Source organism: Trichogramma pretiosum, unplaced genomic scaffold (assembly GCF_000599845.2).
Source record: "Trichogramma pretiosum strain Unisexual culture from Peru unplaced genomic scaffold, Tpre_2.0 scaffold9, whole genome shotgun sequence".
Classification (NCBI taxonomy): domain Eukaryota; kingdom Metazoa; phylum Arthropoda; class Insecta; order Hymenoptera; family Trichogrammatidae; genus Trichogramma; species Trichogramma pretiosum.
In genome coordinates this window covers 2947417-2968961 of record NW_019641697.1, presented here as the reverse complement: position 1 = coordinate 2968961, position 21545 = coordinate 2947417, and the positions used below count along the sequence as shown (strand labels likewise).

Genomic DNA, 21545 nt, shown 5'->3' with positions numbered 1-21545 from the left:
TTTAAGCTTTTACCACTAGATGGCCAACACGTTTGTCAGTAAATCTGCAAGGGGCAAAGTCAAGATATAAGTATAAGTCAAAGCACGGTTTTGGAACAAATTTATCAATAAACTTTGTACTGCGATCTCTGCGATATCAAATGTAAAACGTCATAATAAACGAATGAAATGAAACGCACGGATGACAAAATTCAAAGAATATAAAATGTAATAAAGTGATTATCTACATTTCTTTTTTCCTTTATACGCGTTACATAAAAATGAGAGACTTTTAATTACTCGTACGAATCACGCAAAGAATACGGTTTTTCTTTTTTGCATCTGTACTGAAAATTTCGATCAAGGGTCAGGACGGTGAAACTCGATAATAACCTGTCACACACGCGTTTCGAAGGGCATTTTTCATTTCGCAAGCTCTCTCGCGGAAAGGCGAAAACAATGCATAGATCAAGCGCTTAAAAGAGCCATAAATTCCATTCCCATTCGCATGAAGACGTACCACGCGCCCGCGCAAATGTTTTCGCTCGGTATAAACAAGCTCGCGTGCTTCAGCGAGTGCAAGAAATTCCGCAACGCTGTTTTTTTTCTTCTTCTTCTCGTTCTCGCGGTTTTCATATACACAAGCGTAGAGATTTTTTTTCGACGTGCAAAAAATAGGCAAAATAAAGAGCTAAACTCGACTCGAGAGAGCGCAAAAAGCTGCAGCTTCGAGCACGGGGGATTTTTTTCGAGCTTTTATCAATGGGAGAGAGAGAGTACGCACGGGCGACTGCACTCACCACCACCGCATGCCATAAATCAGTCGCGCGGCGCGGCGCAACGTCAGCGAGAATCGGCCAAACAAGCTTGCACATACACACACAGACACGCTGTACATACAGTAGCATACCGATGCTCTAATTCAATTCGCTCGTAACACACAATGCATACGTCTATAAATTTTGCAAACTCGCGATCGTTCGCGCAAAAACAAGCCACGTAGCGAGAGTCGTGGCTCGTTGCGCCGCAAGACCAAAACAACCACTTTGAATCGCGGGACGAACAATCCCTTTATCATTGGGAAAAAATATTTTTAGCGCTTACCAGCAGCAACACGATCAGCTTCTTCGTGCACGGCGTCGACGAGTAGCAGCAGTAGCACCGTAGTAAAGTCATCACACCTTTGATATCACTCGAGTGTTTATGCATATACGATAATATATACGATCCCCGCGTGCATAAACACGAAAACTGGCGCGCGACTTTCAGCTCAAAGCTCGCTCGAGGCGTTTGTTGTTGTTGTTGTTGTCTGCGCTGCGTCGTCTGTATACGTTATATACTACAACAGAGAGATAGATAGAGCTTGCAGAGGAGCACACGACGCTGTGCGCACCGCTCGAACGTCCAACCCCGACTGATTCGCTTCTCTATATCGCGCGGTGTGCTGTGTACGTGCAGCAGCAGCAGTAGCAGCGCTAGAGAGAGAGAGAGAGGCGCCCGCGTACAGACGCCGACACGACGACGACGACGACTCTCGGAGCTGCTATATAGATATGTAATGTGTGTGTTCGTACGTATAAGTATATGCTACGTTCGACGCCGACGACGACGACTGCTGCTGCTATATATTTACGCGCGCTGTACTATCATCCCTTCTTCCGTTAGGAGCTCGCGAGTCCGGGCGTTATATGTATACCATACGTACGCACGTGTATATGTATGTATGGTAAGTATACACATATGTGTATAATGGGGAAAAAGAGCAAAGCTTGCGAGTGGAAAGTAGGAGCAACGTACACACTTGACACCCCCGCGTGCACACGCGCGCACGACTGGCGCCATATAATATCGTCCCAGAGTCTGTTATAGCAGTACCTATATACCAGAGTCCAGCACACAAAGCTCTTTGCAGCTAGCCGATCGCACCGTATAAATATACACTTTCTGTGTCCAGCCGTGTTCCGATGCTGTAGCACACACGTACATAGCGTGTGCGAGCCCAAACACGTTTCTAATTATTTTATATACGCTACATCGACGCGTACCTACTCTCGATCAATCGTGCCAATATTTGCTCGCAAGCACACGCGTCGTAGTCGTCCAATAGGTCGTTCGAAATTTGCTCTCTGCTGTCCGTAGCACGTGTAATAAGTCGAAAGCATGCGCGGCTGCGTAATTCTGCGAGTTAATAATGATACATCGTATATTAGCTGCTCTCTTTCTCTGCAGTTGACCCTGTGCAATGCGAAGCGTGCAACGTTGCGACTTGCTTTATATTTCTCGAAGCATTCGTTACTCCTATAACAGTCTACACGAATTTGAACTTGTATCGTTTCAACTTATACAATTATTTTGACTTCACCACTTGCAGATTTACAGATTCAAGATACTCGCCATCTCGTGGTGAAGGCTGGAATTTATTATGATTGAAACATCATAAATTTTTATAATACAATTAACGCAATGAAAATTTAAGGACGTTAGGGACGCAACCTAGTTCAAATCAGCAACTATCAAGAAACAACGGAAGGTAGATACTTATTTTGACCAGGTGGGTGGGTGGTATACTGGCATCATAGGCTCAAAGCCAATACAAATGCTATCACGCGTATTTTTGACTGAAATTTTTTTATTTTTTAAAATTACTTTGAAATATGCTTTTGAATATACAATATAATCGATACCATTTGAAGGGTAATGATTTCATCTTTCACTATGAGATATTTGGTCACAATCTCCCATTTGACCTAAAGTTACACTTAAAATTGTGTGAGAAATCTGTGCTTTCCTATGAAATTAAATTATACAAAAATTCATTCGACAATCGATGCTAAAATTCCGGGAGAACATTATGAGTGTTATCAACTATCAAATTTCGAAGTTTCAACTTCATGTCCCAACTTGACCCAAAAGTCCCCAACGTCCTTAATGTAAAAGTACTTTAAATACAACTCAGTACTGCTTATTCTAACTTTAATGTCTGATTCAACATTGAATATACAATAAAATTTGAGGTTTTTTCTCAACGGTGTAACCATAAATGCCAGCCCCCGCACTCACATCACTCTGATTTCTACGCACAAATTATATTCCATAACTTTTGCTTCATTCTGATTTTGAACCAGTCGAGCGTGGCATACGCTATCTCGCCCCGCACATCCCTTATCCGAACTCCGCTGTAATTATTATGCATGTGCGCTCGATTATCTTGGCCTCCGTAATATGTGCGTGAATCTAATTTACACGGGTGACCCCCTCGCACGGCACAGCACAGACACGTGCGCGAGCAGGTATACGCGGCATAAGAGAAATATACGACTGGATTATATCAAGCTCCTATAAGCAAAAGGATTAAGTGCGCCGCGATAATATAAGGATATCGCGAGTACGACAGCGTAGTCTCTCGCTTTTATCAGGATTTTATCGGGACTGATAGTGTTTTGTTAATTAGACGATTTAAGCTCTTTCCTACTCGGACGGAGCTTATCTATGCACGCGCGGGCGCATTCGTAAACGAGCATTTCTCTCTCTCTCTCTCTCCATGTACAGTCTAGTTTTTCCACGTTATCGCATGGTACGTGAATTGTTTATAAATGAAAAGATAAGCGAGGCAGCGGCGAATTACAATCGATCAATCGTGTATGTATGCACACGTGCTGCTGTCTCGTAAATTATTTGAATATGCGCGTTTTTTGACCCTGCCATTATTATACTCGCAAGCGCAAAGAGTACAAGTAAGTCGCCATTCACGAGTCGAAGACTACTATACTGCGTCTTTGATCGACGTACTGGTACAATTTAATGCACGCGAACCCGTCGAGAGATTGATCCGACACTGACATATTTACAATTGCCCGTTAACTCGGCTCTATTTTATAAATAGATAGAAGCTCAAGTCCATTTAAGAAATTGAAAACAAGAAAAAACGCACTATAATAAACAGCTTTTATTATGATATTATTATATGGTCCGTGCAATGCACGTGTGTTTATATGTTTACGATTCGATGCGTGCAGTATCGTAGAGCATAGCGTAAGGCGCAATACACCTCGACCTTGGGCAGATAAGAGCTGCGTTATTTAAACCGCTCGTCCACTGTTTTTTCCTTGTTTTCGTTTTTCCTCCTTTTCTTTTTTTTGTTTTTGCCTAGTAGGCTCGGTATAAAAACACGCGCATATACACTCGCGTTATTGATGTCTGTTTACTGTCGCGTGTACATAGATAGGCCGCGCGTATACCCAATTAGTCGCTACTGTTTTTTAAATAGAAAACAATATTTTTTTCCCGTCCGATGCGTTCGACGAATTAATTTAATCGTTGTAGCTCAACGAGTCACTGCCGCTACTGCTGCTCATCCATTAATCCTTGAAACGGTTCATCAACCTCGCGCCAGAGCGACGTCGACGACGACGACGACGACAACAACAAGGATGAAAAGTCTCGTCGACGTTGGTAGTGGTATAGACGCGCGCGACACTTTGCATAATTCGCGCGTCGCCGGGGCACATACACTCAATTACACGTTATAACACAGACACACAGACACCCGCATCGGAGTGCAGCAGAAATTATATGGGCGCGCGACGCGACGCATACAAAAAGAGAGAGAGTCTATTAACCTATATATTATCTCTCTCTCGGCGAACGGTGTGTTATATATGCTGACGTCCGATTTGGCTGGCAAAGCTGCAGAGGCGATCGCTCGAGAGAAATTCCTTCTACTTTTTTTTTTATATTTATATGATGATATACAGCCTGTTCTATATATTCTTACCGGGGAGAAGGGCTAGCTCTGCTTTTCATACCCCCGTTTTTTTGCAGCTCCTTTTTTTTTACTTTATTTTATTTTCGGCAAGACAAATGTGGGTCGCGGTATTTCGATGACCGAGTTCTGTCGTTTGGCCCGGACTTTAATGGAGAAAGTAGCCCCGGCCTCGCAAGCGCGCGCGACGGGGGTTTTCTTTTATTAGGAACGAGAGTGCGGTATGGAGGTATAGAGAACAGCAGCGATTGTTTTTTGGAATTTCCTGTTTTGTGGCCCAATTGTTAATCTAGCAAGTACGAGACGCCGCTGTTGAGAGATTTGCGGCGAGGACCTATTGAGAAGCTCTGGACAATGTCGGGCAAAAATCATTAAAAAGTTCTAAGGCAAAAAACAATTATTTCAGAGCGGATGGACGTGTATTTTTCACGTTGCGCGAAACAAATTAAAAACTAATACAGTAGAGACAAAGTTCTATGAACTACCGCATTATGCAAGTCTCTACTTGTTACGAAATCAATCAACTTTCGTAGGATAGATGTACATTAAAAAAAAGCCTTGAATGCAGAATTGATTAAAATAAGATATTAAATGGAAGTCACCGATACCAAATTTTGTACAGATACTTTTATATGAAATCTCGATTTAAAATGAATGTATCGGTGCTATTTAATTTTTTTTTTGCCAATGCTATATAAAGTTTCCTGAAAGTTTAATTAAATAAATTCTTTTTAGTAAAAAAAAAGTCGATTTTATTCTATCAAATTAAACATATGAATGGCGACTGTACGATGTATTCAAGAATATTAAGTCATCGTTAAAGCCAATCCCAACCACTAGATGGGAATAAAAAAAGTGTATAAGTAAAAATAAGGTTTTGAACAAAATTTATTGTCTTACCTATGTGCGATATATATTGTGTCAAACGTTTGAAAATTACAGTTTTCTCGATTATAATCGTCAGCTCGTTCGGTCGCATGATTAACACTGTCACGCATATTATGCACGCGCGAATTTCGCGAAAAGATACGATATTGACATAAATTCAGGTAATAACGTCGACACAGAGGTCAAAAATGATTGAATGCGCCGCGGGAGAGAGGATCGTTTCTCGATCAATTTTCTCTCCATCGACGAACTAATTAATTTTTCAATTTTAATCCGTTCCGTGTGCGCGCGCACGTGTCCGAGCGATATTAATCAAAGTATCAATCCGTGTATCAATTTTCTATATGTACGCACGGTATTACACGCGTCGCTCGATCACGGCGATGCTGAGTTTGAAAAATTAGGCCTTGGCCTGTGGAGCAGCAGCGGCAGCAGTGCCAAGATCACTCGCTACAAAATTTCGCTGGAAATTCGATCGTGTGTGTGTGCACCACCCCCCGCGCGCTTTATTATTCTTCGCCACGATCTCGACTATAAGCTATACGATCCGTACACGATACACATTTTTCAGTTTTTTACTTTTTCCATATTAAATGTACATATACTCAGGAGGAGAGCGTGTACTCGTGCACGAGGAGGAGAGCGAAGAAAAAAATATACGTCTAGCACGTATATCTCAACGTCGAGCTTGGCGGCGGATTCGTTCGAGTGGTTATTCGGTAAATGTATATCAATTTAGGTAAGATGGAAAAAAAGTATAAATTGTAAAGAGAGAAATACACTCAAAGTCGTGTGTGGCATTTACGCGCGATTGATTATTCTCTTTGCGTTTTCGAACTTAAATGGCTCTCCTCCTCCTCACTTTCCCGAGCAGAGTCGAAGGATATGACGACGTTTCATATACATAAAATCGAGAAAATAGGTTAATGGCACGTGTATAACGTAGGGACTTTATGTGCGTGGAAGTAAAACATACGTTTCGTATATTGCTGCACACACACATGTATAAATAGAGTTAAAGCGCATTATGTGCTTCGTCGAACAAAAAAAAAATACCATTATTTCCTAACGATCGTTGCGTTGATTCACGAGTGCATCGCGGAGATATATGTTTACGTTCGATTTTGGAAAATGGAAAAATAATTTTGGAGCAGCAGCAGCTGGCGTAACTCATAATTGCAAAGTATCCGGAAAATTTGGCGAGCAGGAAAAGTATCGCACGCTCTCGCATCCTGGCAGAATTTCAAGTTTTTTGACAAACACGTCTATTATTGCTCCTCTTCGATTATATCGCAGAGAAATGCACGTCTACGCGCTCGTGCATAATAATTAGCCTCGCAGCTGCGCGCCTATATACACACGTGCACAAAGACAAACAATCGAATTTTCACCATGTGTACGTAGACCATATAGAGCTGTTCGTTTACACGCTTTCCTTTTACATATTCAATCGCCTATTTCCGTCAACTCGCTCGTTGTCGTCGTCGTCATCGTCGTCGATGACAGACAGAGAAGATGATGTTGCTGCTGCTGCCGCAAAAAGGTGAGAGTCAAGGAGACCTTGGAAAAGTCGGGAGTAGGCGCGCAGATTTTCGTCAATAGTAATTCGAGTGTGTTCGCTCTTGCGAAGTGGTACATCGATTCGTACGTATACGTTCTCGTGTACACAATGCTACACAACGCGGCCAATCTGTCTTTACCGCGTTATGTACGATGAGTTTTTCTCTCTCTCTCTCTCTCTTTCCACGCCACTCCCCTCTCGAGAGTAAGTACGCGGACTGCAATGGAAATCAATTATTTGCTCTTTTCGAGCTTACAAGCTCGCGCGTACGAGACACGATCGTCGGGATCGTCTTATATAACGACATATGCATTCGTCGACGTATAATAGAATTTCAGAGTAAACGAAATGATGTAACGGGCCATCGCAGCATAGTCGATAATTCATTGAAATTCAAATGTCACCGAGACGACACAGCACAGTGCTTATGTACACAGTGCATAACATATATGACAGTCTCTTACGTTGATACAATAGCTCCCGAGAAATTTTCATTATTTCATTATACTCGCTTCGATCTTCTCTCAGCAGTATAGACTCGCGACAATCGCTACCTATAAATCTTATCCGAATCGCGAATTACGATGAATTAGGACATTTTTGCTCATTTTTTGTTTGTTCGTCCACCGAAAATATCTTTCCCCGAGTTCGCCTGTATACGTATATGCTTCCTGCAAAAGCATCGCTTCATATCGCATTAGCATAGATAACAATCGGAGCATTTGGGTTCGAGAACTTGGCGTTGTAAACACGAAGGCTTCCCCTGATCGAGCCGTGTTTGTGGGTGTGTGTGCACTTTTGAGCAATATTTTTTTATGCCAACGCCACGAAACTTTTCTTTCGTAGAAGGGGAAGTAGGTTCCGTATAAGAATAACAATAATAATAATAATATACATATAATTCGCTTCCGGCAAAGTACGTATAAATAATCAACAATTAAGCCACCCCCACAGGCAAGGATAACGTTCTATATAACACACCAAGCGGTACGTGAGGTATATAATACAGTCGCTGCCAAGGTTGAAGGAGGGGGTTCCTTTAAATCGAGCAGATAAATCTACGACCATTAATTACACCGGCTCGAAGTCGCAACGTGGATTTTCCCTGGCAAAACGTATACGCGCGTGGATGCTTCTAATCTGGCATTGCCAGTTAAAACAAAGAAAAAAAAAAGAAACTACTCTGTATTCCAACGAGAGGAGGAAAAATCTCGGCCAGTAATTTGAATGTCGCTTAAACTGGAACGTATAGTAGTGCGACGCGTGCTCGTAAGGAAATCAATTAAGCACTAGTCCGTGAGAGAGATGGATCGTTCTCGTCTGCGTGACCGGCTTATACATGTAGAAATAAAATGAAACAGAATGTCGAGCGATCGAGTGAGCCAACTTCTTTTGCGAGTGCAGTCTCATCAATTTTGAAAGGAAAACACACACTCGCACACATGTATCTCGAGACAATACACGAGCTCTCCTTAAGTAGCAGTCAATCAGCATTATGTAAATGTTCCACGAAGAACATGCCCGCGAAAACCCCGAAAATCATGCTCGGAATTTCCTACCCAACTACTTCTACGAGTATTGAAATTGAAAAGGCGACACACGTGAGCGTATCATGCTCGTACTGCCGTACGTGACTTATTCAGGGCACGCGCCAGCTCTCTGGCTTGATATTTTGTAGGTATTACCGTTGTTGTATGGTACACTGCGGCGCGTAAAGAAAATATTACAAATTACGCGTGACGATGTGAGCAAAAGTTTTTACTACATGGCTTTTGCAGTCGATGTTGTTCCGGTAATGTTTTTTTTTGTATGACAAACGGCTGCCTCATTTTCTCTCCAATATATCGAAACTATATAATCCGATTCTTGTGACTCCACGACTATATTATTGAATATTGTAGAAGATACTTAAGTTTTTCATTTGTGGATTAGAAAGTGACATCTAGTGGTAGAACTTAATAGTAAATGTGACGATGATTCATTAAAGACTCAAAAGCAGATCAGTGAGAGTCGATCTAGTTGTGGAGTAGATAAAAAGGCATACTTAATAAAAAGAACTTCATCCAACGCAGTTCAAGCGACTCTAATTTTTTCGTAGATCAAAAATGTATGATTTTTTAATGATACATTTTTAAAACATTGTTATAAACTTTTGAAACATTGGTAACACTCATAATAAAATATCTAAGCACACTCTCAACTCGAAATGAAAAAATCTACAATAAAAATTGAGTACAAGTAAGTATAATTAATTCCTTATTTGTCATACATATGAATACCGTCATTGAACTTTTTTTCTTAATTTGAACTGCAAATAGCACGCTTGTTGAAATTTATTTTGAAATCGATTTTTCATTACTTTTTGGGATTATTTTGCTCATGCGTATTTCAATTTGAATACATTTCACAGCTTGTTGTGACGCAGTAATTTAAGTCAGATCATAATAAGCGAGCTTTCGTGCATTGTAAATTAATATTTGTATTAAAATAAACAAAACGTAAAAAATAATAATTGGAGTAACATTCAACTTTAATACAGCTAAGATTCAAGCAATCTCAAGTATCGTATTAAAATTTGGGTGAGCTTGCAAGCTCCCTCGAAGAGGGCCGTGCTACACTCTATTGGGAAGGCAATGCACTGTAACTCGGTTGTTAATCTCAGTTTCGCAACCGCTTTTATCGACCACCTTGATTGAAAATACAGGAGTTTTACAAAACAAATTGAATTTTTTACATATTTCTCTCGAAACTATTACGAGTAAATACTTCAAAAAGCCGAATGATTTTAGTTTTATGAAATTTAAACATTTTAATCGAGGTGGTTAGATACACTATGTTGGCGGATCGATGCAAAATTACGCGAACGCTGCTTAGCGGAACAGTCAAAACTCTGCCGTACCGATTGCGCTACCTTACAATTCAGTTAGCCGCAGTGGTAATTGGAAATAATCGATATCCTTGAAAAATAAAGCTTTGGTCAGATACTCGTAACGAGATTTAATACAATAGTTTGTCACGACGTTCATTTAAAAATATTAATGAGTTCGTGATTCAGTAGCAAACGGAATTGACTTATGAGCCCCGATAGGGACTACGCGTTTACTGTATACAAGTTCTCTAAATGTCAGCAGTAATGGAGAAACATCATGGACAACAGTCATGGACTGTTTGCACCTGTAATTATATGAATGAAATTATGAATGAGATTCCGTGTAGTAGCGTAGTAACGTAATAACGGAAGAAAGCGTTCATGTTAAATATTAGTAAACTCATGTAAGAGCAGATGTACAATAGTGTGGGTAGTACTCATGTATACTGCAAGCAACTACATATTGGTTTTTCGACATGCGCATATAATATGTGGAAAGTAACTTGGGAAAAATATGACTACACGAAAAAGCATACGAAAGTTAGCCATAATAATTTTAATGAACAGATGAGTGTATAATAACGCATGTATAGTGTATTGTTCAAGTCAACAAGAGTTGCTCAAAAATTAAGTTCCGGGTTGATCGTATATTACAGTTGAGCAAGGCGAAGCTATACCAGTAGGAATCTCAAATCATTGAAGTACGGCAAAGCTCTTTTCATTTGTTTATTGCATTTGAACTCAGACGAAAATTATACAAATTACTTAAAAATATTTATAAGAGAAATGTTGCAGAAGAAACGTGGTAAGTAAATTGAATTGAATATTTATTCGTGAGATCGAGCATAAGGCTTTCACCCACGCTTTTTAAATTTAGTGACATTGCTTTAAACGCGATATCGACGTACATAAGTCGTCAAGGGGTGCCTCAGCCGTCAGGGGAGTCGTCAAAGGACGACATTAAGCAGCATTTACTTCGAGTCTGCCAACTCAAAAATAGACACTTTTGCGTTGCAAAAGACGGTATCAGTGAGCAAAGCAACAGCACCTTCAATTCAACATATCAGCTGTCTAACCGACGGTATGTCACAAAGGACATAAAAACATTTACTGTAGTAAAATCGTGCTTTGACTTTACACTTATACAATTATTTGCACTTAGGCACTTGTCGATTTACAGCTAAAGCTGCTCGCCATCTAGTGGTGAAGACTTAAATTAGTATTATGGAATTTTAAGGAGGTTCCCTCAGGTAACAAGTTAGTCAACTGAGTGTTCGGGCAGTAACATGGGTTAAGTTAGCTGACTTGTCTTCTAAAAAAATATTGAAAAAACGACAGGCTACCTCTACTTTGAGACACTGTTTTTGAAAGATAAAAACTTTCTCTATAATTTGTATATGATCATTCCCCTGCGAACTTTGATTTATTTTCATGAATTGTAAATGTAGCTCAACTTTTCATGCATTTCTATGTTGCCCATGTTAATTTTCGAAAGTTTGATCGCGTTTTTCTGGAGATTTTGCGTGGCTTGGGCATATGAGAGTTATACCATTGGATTCAGGAGGTCAAAATCTATCGATATTGATACATGTACTTCTTGCGAACTTTGTAAGGAAACCTCCTTAAATAGTGTAATACTGATCTAAAATTTTTCAAACACTAATTAATATTTTAAACATAATTGGAACAAAAAAATCATTGCGATCAAACTACTTGATGGTACAGCATTTTCAAACATTTTAAGGTGGTTCTTTCAGTACCGGTTTTTCTGCAATGAGCGTTACGTAAAATCATGCATGGTGCTGTACGCAATGCGCAGTGTGTCGTGCGCAGCACCGGAGCAGAAGGAGAAGCAGCTTTGTTTATCTGCACAGCTCACAGCAGAATCCCGTTTGTCGAATCAGTGTTTATTTTGTATAGTAAGCATAGTATTAATAAAAAAACGCGAAATATAATCGAAAAGATGAAAGAGAAGTATTCAGACAGAAAAAAAAGGGCAAGAATAAGGGACATTTCATAAAAAAGTCTAGTCTTATGTTGCGCTTCAAGACGTCATTGTGTTGAAAAAACTAGTTGACGTCTTGGAAATCACTGATGCAGTGATTTTAGAAAATCGTAAAAGTATTACTAGTATGCATAAAAAAATACTAGAGAATCAATTATTTTTACAAAATAAACAATCGTTACTTTTTTTAAAGAAAAAAGTTAATTCTCGTTTTATATGTAAAATGGCCAAAGAAGGTATTAACCTAGAAACTTTAAAAAAAGCATACCAAAAAGATAATGATAAGGGTATAAAAATTTTATTGTCTATGAGTATAAATAATAAAGCACGTGTGACATCTTCACCAAAATGTATTGATCAAGTTACTGAAATAATAAAACATATGGTATAAAAATTTCAATTTCCGTATTTTAATTCATTACATCTCACTAACTAAATGAATGAGCTGATAATCCATAAATAGTGATCAATTATAATTGCCCACGATATATTTATTTACAATTAATTACATTTATTGGAAAATAAACAGCGCGTGATGAACAGTCTTGATTTGAAAATATCAAACATTTTGAATAGTGCGCCGCTCGAAGTGCGTAATGCGTACGCAGCAGACGACGACGGCCGCTGACTATTTCATCGCAAAATCCGTGTTTTTTTCACTTTGACGTAAAAAATCTCGATTTTTTGAAGCGTAAGCCCTATTTCACGATACACAGGCTGAAAGATGAGGGTTTTTTCTATAAAACCTATACACTCCGATATCCTAACAAATTAATTTTTGATTGGAAATACCATATGAATGGTGGCCGTTCTATGCTTCCCATGTTAAAATAGCATACTTTGAGATAAAATATCTCGAGATTTTGCTGCGTAAGCCCCATAAATAATTATACCATTGAATTCAGCGTGATTTAATCTATAAAATGGGGTAGGTCTCATGTCTCAACAAATATTGAAAGAACCACCTTAAATGATCAGTTTTTAGGGTGAAAATTTTTCTTTAATAATATTCTGTCTAGATGGATGAAAAATGTAATAGATTTTTTTTCAAAAATCTGCGTACATATAAGAGTAAAAATTGAAGTGAATCGCAGAAAGCTCAAAGTTTTAGTAAAGGTCCGAGTTCCAGTAAGTATGCAGAATTTTCTGCATGATTGTTAATTAAAAATAAAGGGCTACAAGCAGTAAACTTTTACAATATGATCATACTTTTTTAAATGTGAACACAAAATAGTATATTTTTCAAATCAAATTTTTTATGGAAAAAAAATAAATAAAACGAAATCTTATTCTAGCATCTTACCAATCATCAACTTTTCTTTACACGAAACGCAATTTCAAAAGAAGAAAAGCTCGAAAAACAAACTTAAACACAGACAACCTGCGCGGCAATCTTCCAATGTCAACTGAACGAGAAATCGCTTTATCTCGGGTATAAGATGCAGCGGCGCCGCTACCGGGAATCTGCCAAATCCATTTTACCTTGTGCTTAGTGGGCTAAATTTACGAACAAAGGATGTGTAATGCTCGCGTAGTTGTGAATGTAAAGCCAAGCCGCAAGTTGTTGCGGCTTAATGCCGATCGGTTCACTCGTTAGTTTATGTCTTATCTGTACTTGTTGTGTGCATTCGGATGATTTTGTAGCTGGGTTTATATGTGTACTGTGCGCACGGAATTATAGCTGTGGTGGTGTAAACTTGCCAAACTCTTTTGTAATCAATATACCAAATATTTGGTCGAATATTGCGACATTAAAATCTGAGTTTTGTATTTTAATTTTAACTGAAAGTAAAAAAAATAAACAAATAACAATAATATTATGCGTGACGTGCTGAATAAATAATTATAATTGAATCCGTATTGATGAAAAAGACGTTCGTTGAGAAAAAAAACCAATGATGAAAATCAAATTTAGAACTTCACTCCATATTTGCTCCGCAAGCTTTTTCATCGCCTTCATCCATTCTCATTCGAACTTTCCAATGCCAATCGGGATCCGCGGTGCATTAGTATCCTTTGAATCATGCGAGACTCGCGCACTCCCTTTTGTGCAAAGTGGCTTTTTTTTCCTCAATACCAGCGCGAGTAGCTCTCTTCGATTGCCGATAATATCTACATCAGCTATTTCGAATTGCTCTAGCGGAATCAACGAGAATACTCTTGAGCCTTGGGTGTTTAGTATTTTTCTATAATTTCCCAGTCTAGTAATTCACAGCACTAATAATGAAGCAAGGTACGAAACGCGGCTGTCAAGGTTTTTATTGATTTTTGTTAATTAGTTGCAGATGTATATCATTTTCTTCGCCAGCGGCTGTTTACTAGTCATTACAGACCGTGGCGTAGCGGTATTTTTAAAATATGCGTTCGCCCGGTTCATTTACATTGCTTTAATTTCGTAATATAAAAGCAAATAGAGATGCTAGAAAATGTTACAGTGTATTTTGATGCTTGAGACAAAAACTGAACTATTTTACAAATCACTAAAAGTTAATTACTTCAAAATACTGGAAAAAAGTATAAAGAGGTTTAAATTTCATCCAAGTACAGGAAAAATTACTATACGTCAATAACCCCAATTGCTTGCAAATGATTTTTGAAACAGTTAATTTTGCGTCACAGGAATCGATTTAAATTTTTGTATAGCTTGAAGGAGTATTTATAACATGCAATTATTTGAAGTCAATATTTGCTTTGTTTTGAGTTTCCATAATAAGCAAAAATCCACGCACTGAAATGAAATATTATCTTCACAGTATACCAGCAATACTGAGAGATTTTTTTAATATATTTAGAGACTGATGCTCGTTTTATATTAATATTGTTTTCGAGATAAACTCATGAAAATTATAATCGTTTTTTCTCTCCCTCTCTTTTTGCTTCCTTTTTTCAGTAAGTTAGCACTCACGCACATAATGTAGATAATGGGCTTTTTAAAATTTTTTCGTAGCTTACAATGAAAAAAGAATGCAACTAGATATCGTTGACAAAATATTCCAAGAGAAAGTGCTACCAATAACGCTTTTTTGAACTTGTACTTAGATCGATGAACGATATTTTTTGGAGCTCGTTAAAATTTTTATTGTTATTGAAATATGAATACATTATTTTTTGAATTTGAATATCATTGATGATTGAAACATTTTTGATTATGTATGAAAATCTATCGTGCGAAGAAATACGTATAATTTATTTTATTAACTAATTGATTATTGTAATAAATTTACTGAATTAGTCTTTAGGATTTTCCCCAATAATTGTGCATTTTCATTTATATACTAACCTAGTGGAGTGGAAAAAATATGTATCTGATGATTCATTTTTCATGTCTTAATTTTTTCATGACAATGTAAAAATTGATTTATCATTAACTTTGTATCCGTTTTGCAGCAAACTCTTTTAATATTCATTCAATCTCATAAATTCGAAACATTCAATGAATGTAATATTCTAGATCGAAAATATAGAGGCATCAATAATTATCTAAGATCCATGCAATTTTTTCGTTTTTTTTTTTTTATAATTATCATAAAATCAAAGCCAAACGAATGAGACAACCACAGGCAATTAGTTTGGCGAGTGATCACTGATTATACACCTGCGAATGCGAATGCCATTTTCTCTGTCGACCGCTAATGGCTATTAAGAATCATTATTATTCCAACTACACATGACACATTCAGAAGTTGAATTAATTTACTACTAATGAACGGATTGTTTTAAATAAAGAAAGGAGTATGTAGATTAATTATGATTAGCGCGAAAGATTATTAGTTATGTATAGTGCAAATTAACTTTGCACTTGCCTTCGACTAACTAAATTCTTGTAAAAACATAAAATAATATGAAAATTGATCTGTAACGTATATGAGTATGAAATTTTTTAAGGTTCAAGAACGCCTCTTGCCGACTAAAAAGGACCCAGGATGGCAATGATATATCTATAATATTATGATACATCTAGAATATTACATTCATTGAATGTTTCGAATTTATGAGATTTAATAAATGATAAGAGTTTGATACAAAACGAAAAAGAAGTTAACGATAAATCAATTTTTACATTGTCATGAAAAAATTAATCAGATATATCGCGGGTTCTGTACGTCTACTCCGAATGTTTCATTGAAAAGTGTCCAAATGAATGGTTGCTCTTGAGTACAGCGCATGACTTTGCGATCATTGAGACGTGAGTGCAAGAAAGCTCCTTTCGTAATTCGAGCAGAGTTTTCACTTGATGCAGGGCTAGAGAAGTACTAGTATAAATATATTTACCATATAGGTACTCATTTACAAGATGGCCCGAGCCAAAGCCGAGCAAAGCAGCTTGGTTCTCTGCTTAGAAATTATTCTAGCTTTTCGAAATATTAATGAAATTTTCCTACTGCAGTTGGTTTCAAAATTCGCTTTTGAAACTATCGCAGAGTCTTCTTAAAGCAAGCAAAATTCGACATGCTCTGATTATGAAGTAAAATACGCCTTTCATAATTCCAAACATAAAAAATTCCTCCCCTTATCTTCTTAGGCACAACTTATCTAAAGATGTTTATACTCTGTCCATGAATCGAACTTCAAAGTTACGTTTGCTTGAAAACGTTTCGGTTTATCATTGTCAGAAAAAAAAACAAAACACGAGTAAGAGCATTTATTCATCATAATATTTAAGGGGTTGAAACATTGATACGGCTCAAGGCAGTAAAATCAGTCGTTTGTAAACGAATCGATAAAGAATGCAACTTTTGGCTTGCGAAATCGAATTTCCCAAGCACAAAGACGAATGCTCGGCATATTGCGCGTAGAATGTTTTGGAAAAAGTTTCGCTCGACGCTTGAAGTTCATCAAACATTTCTTACTAACCTTATCTAGCCTTCGGTACATCGAGCGGTGTAAGTTATTACGGAAAAATGTTAGTTTATGCGTCGTGGAAAACTTGGCTTTCATTCGGTACGGCAATGTTAATTCATCATCGCGAAGTCAAGTCCGACACGCTAAAGGACGCATGAAAACTTCATCAGAGAGAATTTCAATTACCTCGGCTGCTTTTGCTCGTAGGTGATCACGACGCTGCATGTGTAATACATAAGCTCAACTTTGAAAATTTCATCTTACGAAGCAATGTTTTTTTTGCTTTCCCTCGTTCGCTCTTTATCCTTACACCGCCTCGTACATTATGCAGAATTTCGTGATCAAAGAAAATAACACAGCTTTTTTGTCACGTAAACTACTGATTAAAAGCTCTAAATATTTCAAAAGCTTCCATCCTATCTAATCCTTTTTTTATTGTTGCTAATAAATCGAAAATCGAACGAGTACCAACTGCGCAGATGTAATTTGCTTAACTCACTGAAAGTATGGATTTATCGCATGTTCAAAGCTTTAAATTATTCATTAGATATATCAGCGAAGATAATAGATTAAATTTAATCGCTACAGCCATTTACTGATCACGAAATACTGTATTGTGTACTTTTTGCTCTTGTCACCGACGCAGCGATTGAGCCAACGTTTTGTACTAGCTCTCAATCTCAAGCAGAAGTTTCATTTTTCAGGGTAAAAAATTCTCGACGGCAACTTTCATATTTATCGATCATCATATTGTGATATTTTCCAAGTATAGCGACCCTGTCTATTCGGCGTATAGGAATATTTTTATCGTATTTTTCAAGACAGATTCCGCCGATAAAATATGTATGTCATAAGGACGTGTGGTGCATTTCTGAAACGAGCATATTTTTGGATTATATCTTGTGTACATTCTTTGTAACGCGCTTAATCCATAAATTATTAATACAATTTTCTTTTCGACATTATTTTGTTCACCTAGAATTACAACGTTTTTCGCTTTGTAAAAAAAGATAATTTGAAAATACTTCTTTTACTTGAATTTCCGTAAGGAAATGTTATAAGATAAAGAAGCAGTGCGGTGAAAATCTTTAAATTTATATAACTTTCTTTTCCCATCTCGAATGAATAATTTTTGTCTGTGATGATTCTTAAATTACGAGAGTAGTCTCTAGAACTTTTATATGAAATAAAAGCAGGTGGTCAAAGTTATCTGCATATATACATTTACAGGCTACTTTCGTATACGGGCATATGATAATATAAAGCCTCGGAGGACTCGAATACGTCTTGCGAATCTCTATCTCGGTTTTGATTTCAAATCAGAAACCTTAGATCATTTTTATATAGAAATAATGAGCTCCTGAAAACCCCAGTTCCCTAAGGATTATGGTTTTTTTTGGGTACTAAACAGACACTCTCAAAATATGACTTAGGAGTTTTAAGTGATTGTAAAATTTAAAAATATTCAAGTGACTTTAATTTATTTCATAAAAAAATTGTACAACATTGAATACGTACATTCAAGTATAACTATTTTACATAAGTTGTATTCGTATATATTTTTATAAAGTTTATTCGAGTATTGTTGAAAACTTTTTAGGAAAGTTTTTTCAACTAAAAAACGCGAGGACCTACTTTTGCCGTTACGCAAGTTCACCCTTTTGCACTGACATATTGTTTGCGGTTGTAGATTCACACGTAGAAACAAAAACCACATGTATGAGCCTTTGAATTACTTTTCATTCTCTAGGCAATTTTTCGACTTTTTTCGCTAACAAAAGGCTCAATTTGAAGACTCCAAAGAAATTTCAAGATGCACATAGAAAATTATGAATTTTATCGTATTTAAAAAAAAACTATTAAATATTACTTAAAAATCTGTTGTTTTTGTTGACAAACAATTCTTTGAATAGTTAAATGTCATATATTTGCACGGTTTTTGGTAAATGGATATTTAAAAATATGTATAATTAGAGGCAAATTACGAACAAAAAACTATTCAAGATGTCATTTATGTCACGTTGTCGTACAGAACGAAAATAGCCAAGTTTTTGTCCTATTAATTCATCGCTTTAGAATTACAGACTTCCGTGTACGTAGGAGCAAAAGCGTATTTACTTTATTCGAATTGGCATGAAACATGATTTTAATAGCTCAGTCGATGGATTGATAGTATTTTCAGGGAAGATTGTATTATTTCAGTCGATGGGAAAACAAATTTGCGATTGTTTACCTTTTATTACCGGTAAAGAACATAATACGTTTTTGTACCTCGATGCATTCTCTAACATAACTAAACTACGTCGATAGAGTTCGACATTACATACAAATTAGCGATTCGTGTTTGCAATTCATTCGAGCAAACGAACGCTTCAATGAATCATATACACACTTCCCTATTACATACACGAAAGCTCGTGCAAAAAAAGAGAGAATTCGAAGCATGACCTTAAACGTAGAAATTTTTTTTTCATTCGCTTTGTGTAATAAAATCATCGTCATATCTCTAACCTGAGAGTCCAGGGCAGCACCTTGCTGCCCTCGAAGCTGATGCTGCGTAGCTCGTACTTGGACCTGAGCCTGATGGGCGAGCTCTGATTGCCGTGCATGAAACTGCGCAGCGACTTGGTGCTCGGTCCGCCGCCCGGGGAGGCGTAGCGGCGAGCCGCAGCCTGACTCGACGGCGTCGAGATGCCGCCCTCCCTGTACGATTGCCTCTTCAACGAGCTCATGATTATGACACGAGTGTTTTCAGGAAGTGTCGTGGCGGCCGCTCAAGAGCATCATCGTCGTCGTACCCGTCTCGAGTGGTGAGAGCGATTCAAGGTCACGAATGCATCACGGCGGCGGTGGTGGCGGGCTCTTTTCGAGCGATTTTCTGCAATCGAAAGGAGAGATAATGGTTTATATAGGCCTGTAAATGCGGTGAATCGAAGCGCGAAACAATACAGACTACTTTTGGAAATTTACCACGCGAGTTCGGAGCAATAAAAGACGACAATTTCGTCGAAAATCGAGGGCAAAATCGTATCCAAACTTATAATGTACATCGCGCGAATAACCTGCTGTAACTGACGCAAATGAAACAGTCCGTACGAGTGCACATTTATTAACGGGGGAAAGTTTATTCAAAGTTTTCGCGTTTCCACCGAGCAGCAGCAGAATAATATCCGTGTATAGTATAAGTAATATTCTAGACTGGGAGCGCGTAAAATTTCTCCGCAAAACTTGCGGTATCAATTCGATGGCAAGATAACGTGTGCGCCACGGCGATGATGTATTTTATAATACACATAACAGTCGTACTCTTATATTTATATATTTGAGGTCTCTTCAAAGGGGGGAGGGATTATCGGTATGCGCGCGTGCATCCGTCGACGCGCTTTTTTTCTCATTAGAACAGTCGTGAATACATCAATTGATAAAACTGGAATTTTTTTACACGGGACTCGAGGGATGGAAAAATTTCACAGGGATGAATAAATTTCTCCAATCGCGCGCGGATCGATGGCAGTTACATTTAAAAGTATCATTTAGCCTTGATGGATGCTCGACCGAGTGCATTTCTTTTCTTTCTCTTATTTTTATAGACTTGACCGAGAGCGAAACACACGCACACACACACACAGCACAAAAGTAAACAAAACAATCACTCACCAGTATCGATACGTCAAGACAGCTGCAGCTCGTTCGCAACGAGCGCTAGAAGCGTAAAATCCATTTTTCATCCCGAAGACACCACTGCACTGCAACACACGGGCACACTTAGAAACATCGAATCTTATTCTTCGGCACTCATTTTCTGGGAAAAACTGCACAAATTCGTAAATTCACGGCACACGACGCAACGATCGCGTACGGTTCCATTTCGACGTTAAAAATCAAGATCATGACATCGTCACGTATATAGGCACACCAATCACGACACTTGGCACGACTCAACACGTTTCCTTATTATCTCCACCAACGAGAGATGACAACGGGGCGGGGGTTCGTGTGCTTCTTCTTGCGAACTGTGCGAGCACATCCGGCGGCGCGGCGAGAGTATATAAGTATAAGAGAAAAAGTCAAGGTCACTTGGTGTGCAGACAGGTAGCTGTAGCTGCTCGCAGTAGTACGAACCGACGTCTCTGCACGAGCATAATATCAATGTGCATCTTTCAAAAGGCGCTGCTGCTGGCACTGACACACACACACTGACGATTATGATGATGAGGGAGGATTCAAACCTGTACCGTGCTGACCTTGACGAACTCGCGCTTCATTTTTTTCTCTCCCTTTCATGTACGTATACACGTATGCCTTTTCTTTCTTGTGTGTGCCACTTTATTTTTTCGAGATTTCTCGATTGATTGCGCTGCTTTGCCACTGCTTTATTTACACTCTGCACTGCTCAAAAACTTTGAATCGCGGCTGGGTCACTATATTACATTTACAAAACAAAACGATATACAGAATATTGGCTACTCCGTGTACTTCACTTTTTAATGCACACATTGCACATATTACTAAACGGCCTCGCAGCAGCAGTAGCGCGTAGCAGCCACGCGTGTTCCTGAACGAACGCTCGGACGATCAGTAGTGTGTGCAGCAGCAGCAACAGCACAGCAGCACAGTGGCGCGCGAGGTATGTAATAAA

At 38.2% G+C, this 21545-nt stretch overlaps 1 protein-coding gene across 6 annotated transcripts in view; it reads right to left on the bottom strand.

Annotated features, from left to right (window-relative positions):
* The window catches only part of LOC106649426 (GTPase-activating Rap/Ran-GAP domain-like protein 3), a 46994-nt gene extending 25449 nt beyond the window's left edge, over window positions 1-21545 (bottom strand). For 3 of the 6 annotated variants that reach the window (XM_014366827.2, XM_014366828.2, XM_023462253.1), the window contains exon 1: window positions 1084-1403. Coding sequence is in view for 2 of the 6 variants with exons in the window: in XM_014366829.2 (XP_014222315.1) it covers window positions 19418-19638 (221 nt within the window). In the remaining 4 variants the exon portion in view is untranslated. Of the gene's footprint in view, window positions 1-1083; window positions 1404-19417; window positions 19785-20563 lie in introns of those variants that run through there. The other 3 variants (XM_014366829.2, XM_014366830.2, XM_014366831.2) reach the window with 2 other exon arrangements.